Here is a 7,233-nt window from a genome sequence, read left to right as displayed (position 1 = left end):
AAAGTGGTCTCCCAAAACTCATGGATAAAGCTGACATGCTGTTCAGCTGGAAACGGCCTTCTTGAAAGAGAATTGATGTGAATCCTTTTGTAAAGGAGATCTGTGCTCTGAGCACTCAAAATACATCATAGAATACTAATCACACTACTTCCCAAAGCAGAAGAAAAATAAAAAAGGATAGTGCATCTAGTGCAACTGAGAATGGTACATCTCTTTGGAGACATTTCAGGGGGCAAAAAAAGAATGCCTGTCTGCATCCTCAGCTATATAGACTTAAAGAAGAAACAGTATAGCATAAATATTCCATTTGTGTTTTATGTTCCCCCATATGAGAAAGAAGGGACAGATAAAGGACAGATAAGCCTGGGTAAATTAACACAGCTCTAGTGGTGTGAAGGAGACCTGATAACAATATCATCTTACCCTAATGTGCTGGTGGAACTTGGAGCGGTGCAGGAAGAAAAGGCACAGATGAAAGATTACTGAAAAGAAAGGTGGAATTGCTTTGTCCTGTCTTTTTTTCTGGAATCTGAGTTTCTCCCCCTAAAATAAAATAGTGGGGCTGCATATCTCAGACAATGGATCAAACAGAAAGCACGAACCTCTTCAACCACATGATGCAGAACTTGTGCTGCATGAGGTGCAAAGAGTCACAAAAAGGTCCAAAAAGCACTGCTTGGCACATCTCTTTAAAATGTTTAACCTTCATCTTATGGACCGGTAGTAAACTTCAGTATTAGGAATATTTAAAGTATTCCCCCTCACCCCCCCAACAAAAGGGAGAGATTGACTAACGGTCCCAGTGCTTTGAATCAAAATACTTGCTATACGTGTCTATATTAAAGTGCTGTAGTAGTAAAAAATGACTCTTTGATGCTGTCATTCTTTCACTATAAAATGAGAAGCTCATAGGAGGAAATATACGGGCTCCGAATTTGGCCAGAATAAAGAGTTTTCTTCCAATAGTTTTTTCTTGGGTAAGACTTTTTATACTGTGCTTGACATTCTGAATTACATGATTATATAGTATAAGACTCCAGCAACATTTTGTATTGTAAAGATGGAGATGCTCAGCATTTTGCCAGATGCCAAGTGGTATTCTGATGTTTCTATCTTCTCTTTGAACTGAGTGACAGTCAGCATATTCACAATGAAGCCAAGACAATCTGCTATCAAGTTACAGTAGTGATATTTTCCCTGATGAAGATCCCAGAGCTTGTTGGAATAAAGCTCCTTAAAACTCAGTGTCTGGAATAGCTCCAGCTTGAATTGCTCTCTGTGTAATATAATTTTATATTTGTGCCAGTCTAATAAGTAGATCACTGGGTAGAGGCTTTTGTAAGTAAGTCTATACGTACTGCACCATTTCCTGGCTCTGTGCTCCAGTGTGTTGCAGGCTGTGTGCAGTGGGGGAGGTGCCAGCGCTGATCAAGCAGTGTAATTTTATACATTACTGAATCAGTGCAGGAGAAACCTGGAGGGACAAAGCATCATCTTCTCTTTGGACTGCACTGTAAAATCCTACAGCTCTCTTAGCCCAGCCATGCTCTGATACATTTTTTTTTCTCTCCTTTTTCTGATTTTGGTGTGAATGATAAAGTGATCTGATGATGGCTCTTGTTATGGAACCTATTAGCAAGTGGACGCCCAAGCAAGTAGTGGATTGGATGAAAGGTATGATCATTTATTACCATGTATTGTCTGTACTTTGGATCCTTGCAATTTACATATCTGCTCTTGTATCCTTTGTTTGGGGAAGAGTTTATTCAGTTCCAATAATCCATATGCTGCTTTGCACAGTAGTTTTTAAAGACACGACTGAGGAGAGAAGCTGTTTAAGCTGTGCAGCATGTTGTTGGGATTTCTGCCGAGAACTGAGTAGGGATCAAATGCATCTGTTGGTAAATGCAGGCATAAAGTGTTTGTGTCTCGTGGCTCCATTATGCATTGCACAGTGTAACATTACTATGTTTGGTTGCTTTAAATTTGCCCTGATTAGGTCTGGTTTCCTCATATCAGGTGATCTGATGCAGCGGCTGTGCAGCGCTCGTGTGTAGTTTAAGGTACCACAAGGAGCATAAGGTGCCGGTGGCTGCGATGAGGAATTCTGCTCCGTTAGTGACATGTCCTGATTTGTTCAGGCTTCCCAGCCACTCTCGCTGGTGCCGCCGCCGTGTCTAATGCACCCGCATCCCTGTCTGCCGCTGGTGCCGTGGGCAGTGCAGCCTGCGGACCGTGCCGCGCGTGGGGGAACACACAGGGCTGGGCATGGATTCGCGGGGGAAACTCTTCCCCCTAACTTGACAGGAATGGTGATTTCCCTGCACATTCGCAGTTTCACAACACAGCCATGAGCTGTGACATGTTTTGCCTTACAGTGCTCGTCTGCACTGCAAACAGGCTGGGTTGGATGGGAGGGTGAAGAATTGTTCAGGATGATAAGTGTTTTAAATTTCTCCTGAGTGAGGAAAAATGTATTTCCCCAGTGGGATGCATTAGTGTTGTTATACATCGCTTCTGATGAGCTGTCTGTCTTACAGACAAATAATTTCTGCTACGAGGGATCTCCATTATATAAGGAGAAGAGGTGCAAATTTTGTTTGTACCTTACTCAGGGAAATAATTTCTGTAATGTCATTACTGAACTTACTGGAGGGTTGAATTGGATGCCCACTATGGTATCCTTAAAACTTTCATAGTATTATCATTAATAAGGGAACGATTTTGATTTCATTTTGCTGATATACGTCTCATACTTAACTGAAATTGGGCTGTTTAGGTGCTCATCAGACACATTACACTTATGAGCAAACTATTCTTTTACAAGCACACAGTATTATGAAGCTAATGGTATCTAAGGGAATGTATGTAGTTTGTTTCGTAGGTGTTTGTGAATTCAGATTAATTGGGAGATTTTAAGCAGGTCATTGGGATGGATCCTGAAACCATTATATGGATTAATTCCCATACTCCAGTGTCATTAGTTGAAATCAATTCCTACTGTACGTGCAGAGGAGAGTTTTCTGATCCACACCATATTTAAAAAATGGACATATCATTATGCTATTTTAACTCATTACTTGAATTATAATGTAAGTTAAATGTCAAAGTGTGTATAATAATACTTGTTGCTAAATTTAAAAATTCTTCCTGCTACTTTTTTGTCCTTTTTGATGTAAACTAATTACATCTTGGGCAACATTAATCCATAACATGTGTAGTGCATACCACGGGAAGCAAGAAGGTCACACAAATAAAAGGGTTAAATGTATGGAGTTGCCTGACACTTAAATTTCTATACAAAGACTGCATATTGCATCTGTAGGGCCGTCTGGAGTAGACAGTATTGTCAGCTGCATGCCTCTGGGCTTAAGCATAAATAACTATAATGTAGTGAACATTGAAGTATTCACCAGATAGGTATTTTCCTTGGTAACATGAGTGCTGCGGATCCACAAACAGTAAAGTTGCACATTTGTCCATTTTTACCATGCTAATATTACAAGTCCGTTTTTAATCCTGGTGCTTACCTTTATAAAAGCATACTTCAATTGTAGCCAAAGGAAAGACCTAACACTCACAAATGGAAGCACACCAGCATTAATTTAAAACTACTTATAAATCCCTTCTTTTACAAAAATTTCCCAATTGTGGCCACTGTTTACCTGTAATTTACATATATTCTGTATGTCAGCTCCATTAGCTATAGTCATTCTGCTAAATAGCTATAATGCATTAGAGAGGTCAAAGGTTTGCACAGGTAGTAATATTGAAGTGATAAGGTAGCTTTTACATGTGTCTTCTATACTGAAGGGTACACTTCTTTGACAGCATTAAAAGATAAAGTAAAAACTTTTTAGAAAAAAATACCATGCAATGAATGTGGAATATTACCTTTGCTATAGAAAGCAACATGTTAATAAGCAGTGTAACAAATATTGTAAGTGTAATACACCTTTTTTTGGGTTAAAATATGTAGTCAATTAGCTTTATTTGCAAAATGTCAGCAATGTATCTTTTTAACTTGAATTTATTATAATTACTTAAGCTATCATAAATTACTTTTAAAAACCGTTAGCAAAGTACACGTTTTAAAATTAAATAGCAGTGAGTACCAGCAAAATCAAATAATTGAAGATAAGATGGAAGAAAGCCACAAAAATGATGTTAATAATTTGAGACCTGGCTACCCAGAATGCGTCCTGGTTACAGTGTGCTATTATCAGAAGCAGCTGCAGCCTAAGCCCCAACCAAGAGGAGACACCCTTCTGTTCTCTTCCTTAAGGAAATGTTACTTGCCAAAAAAGTAAAAATTGGTAGGCTTTAAGGAACATTATTGTGACAAGTTGGCATTTTCTATTTATCCACCGTTCCTTTCTCAGGAACACATTCAACTGGAATTCAACTTGGGAACTGCATCTGATTGTGTGGACAACGTGAAGAGGCCTGCAAGTGTTTAGAAATTGATTCCTGAGGCTTATAGAGGTTCTAGAAGTTAAGACTCTAGATGCCTTTGTGTTAAAGAAATTGTCTTTAGAGTATACAAAAATAATTGCTAAAGTTTAGCAAATACACAGCAGAAGGCACTGTCGTTAAAAAGAAAGTTTTCAAAGGAGCAGAAGACATTAATTGTGAAGATATTTTTAACAACAGTTTTCAGTTACTATTTTTTCCAAAATTTTCCAAAATTCTAAATTTCTAAATGGTTTTCACTTCAGAAACTTAGCCAGTATTTCTACTGGCACGTACCTATTTCTTACAAAACTTAAATGTTTTCCTGGGGGTATGTACTATGGACCCAAAAGGTACTTTAAGAGAAAGAACTTTGCCTTGCTCAAATTCCATTTTGGCACTGTTGGGAAAATAAATATTACCCATAAAGCTTGCAAGTACATTAAGAATCAGACTAGTTTTCAAACTTAGTCTGGTTTTGCTCTGATTAAGTTTAACATATTAACATGAGTAAATGACAAACTGCACTTCGTATTTACATCTGTACTGCTTCTACCTGGAGACTTTGATTTCTTTTTGCCCTATGAAGTTACTGTGAAACTCGGTGACACTTTGCAGTTGCAAACAGGTTATCAGAGTGAGCACTCCTAAACCAAAGTCCATCTATTTTAATATGCATGCATGCATTATGGAAGGTAATCCTCTACAGAATTTGAGGGTTCTGGGGGGCAGAGGGGAGGTATGATGCCTTATTTGCACTTAGAATTAATAAAAGCATGATAGTTTGTGTCTTCACTGTAAGTAGAATCTGAAAGGTATTCTCTGTACTTTTATAAATAACAGCATTTAAGATTTTGTACTTCCTAAACGAAGCAATTTACAAGTAGGTCATTTAAAATGTGAACTCATTTACAGTGAAGTGACACCTGTGTTCAAATAAATACTAACTTTTCAAAACAATCCAATGAAATGAAATGAAATACAATGCAATGAAATACAGCTGTGACTTTCAGAGAATGGAATGTTATTAAACAGCTGAAAATTAAAATAGGAAGCCAGTTATTTCTTAAGTACCTGTAAGTAATAACTCCACATGGAGTTATTCACATTATGTCAGTTATTCACAGTCTTGGGGACTGACAGTAAGGTTTGTCTGCCAAAACAGCCTGCAGTGGAGGTTTCTCTCATAATGAACACTCAGCTTTAGGTACTCATTTTACAACTGCAACCCATTTTTTCCTCTTTAAATCTAGAATTTCTCCACTCTCAACAGGAGATGCAGACATGAAAAAATAAAAATTAATTCAGTTGGTAAACTGATTAACTGTGCTGCACTGATCCTGTGCAGAATAATTATATGTTTAGCTGAAGGGTTTTCCTTAGCATGTAATTCCCTGATTTCAAGCTGGCTCATAAAAGAGAAAGGAAGGGAGGGAGGGGGAAGCTGAGAGCAGGGAAGCTGATGACGTGAGTGGACTTGTTAGCATTCATATCACGCAGGGCTCCGGCAAAGCCCTTCTCAGTCTTCTCTTGCTTTTCATTAGATCACTACCTGTTCTGTAGCAATATGTCATAATGAGGGAATCTCCTCTATTTACAGAACGTAATCTATAAAATCTTAGCGTCTACTGGAAACACAGCTAAATGTTATGATCTACTGCAAAAGCAGCCTTATAGGTACTGAGCTGGATGATACTTAGCTTTCTTGATCCCCCTTTATGACCTTAGACTCCCATAATGCAAGTATTCAGCTTCACAAGATGTAATTTGAAACCTGGGCAGATAACCTAGGTCATATCTTGTTTAGAAAAATGTAGGTTTTATAACATCTTTTCAGTTCTTTCTGAAGACAAATAGGTTTGGAAGAGAATGAAGAGCCACAAATAGAGATGCCCTCAGAATTAGCATTGAATTTTCAAGCAGTACTAAAGCATAGGTTTCATCATTTTCCTTCTGCTCTCACCAATTTAAAAACTGAAACAAATGATTTAGTTTTGTGGCTCCCCCTTGGATCACTGTGTTCCACTAGTACCACATTTCCAGTTGTCACTGGGAAGTCATTGAATCGGAATTGTCTGTAATTCCTCTCTGATTCCTTTTACAAGTTTCAGACTCTAATACTTTTAAGTAATAAATTTTGGCAACAACTACTTTGTTGAAAGTTGTAAACTATTTGCTTTAAAAGAGTCAGCAGAGCACACCTCATTTCAAGGAGCAGGTTCCCAATATTGGGTACAGTTAAGTGTTGGAATAAGCTGTCAGAGCAGGTTTGGCCATTTCCTTTGCAGGAGGTTTTGAACACAACTAGGAATAGGTCAGACAAACATCCCTCTGGAATAGTTTACGTATCCAGCCCTGTCTGAAGAAGAATGGCTTCTGCCAGTTCAGACAAGATCTTGGGATAGTTTCTTGCATATGTATGACCATTCATCTTTGAAACATGTGAAACAGTCCCAAAGAGATCATAGCTCTAGCTTCCTTCTGGATATTTCATGGTTTATATTTTCCAGAATACCTGGGTGAGAAGGCTATCCTAGCTGCAGACGCCTGGGATGAATCTGCATTTCAAATGTTCTGAAAACTAATGTCAATGGGAAGACTGGATAGGGGGGAGGCTACAACTTGGTTAGGAGAGAATATGAAAAAATCATACACAAAGTGTAATCTAAAAGTTCAAGATCTCAGCTCACTGTCTCTTGGAAAGCAAGTTTAGCACAGGTGAGTTGCTCTCTCATGATGAGTAAACATGATACATTGGATTTTTCTTTGTTCTTTTTCCTT

The 7,233-nt window shown here is 38.2% G+C and overlaps 1 protein-coding gene across 1 annotated transcript in view; it reads left to right on the top strand.

Annotated features, from left to right (window-relative positions):
- The first annotated feature begins 1,603 nt into the window (after positions 1-1,603).
- Positions 1,604-7,233, top strand: part of LOC128914972 (connector enhancer of kinase suppressor of ras 2-like) — a 212,579-nt gene continuing 206,949 nt past the window's right edge. The window contains exon 1 of the mRNA XM_054214713.1: positions 1,604-1,674. Coding sequence (XP_054070688.1) covers positions 1,608-1,674 — 67 coding nt within the window. The 5' untranslated portion in view covers positions 1,604-1,607. The remainder of the gene's footprint in view (positions 1,675-7,233) is intronic.

The sequence above is a fragment of the Rissa tridactyla genome, chromosome 9 (assembly GCF_028500815.1).
Source record: "Rissa tridactyla isolate bRisTri1 chromosome 9, bRisTri1.patW.cur.20221130, whole genome shotgun sequence".
Lineage (NCBI taxonomy): Eukaryota > Metazoa > Chordata > Aves > Charadriiformes > Laridae > Rissa > Rissa tridactyla.
Note: the sequence above shows the minus strand (reverse complement) of the source record. Positions and strands in the feature narration are given on the sequence as shown.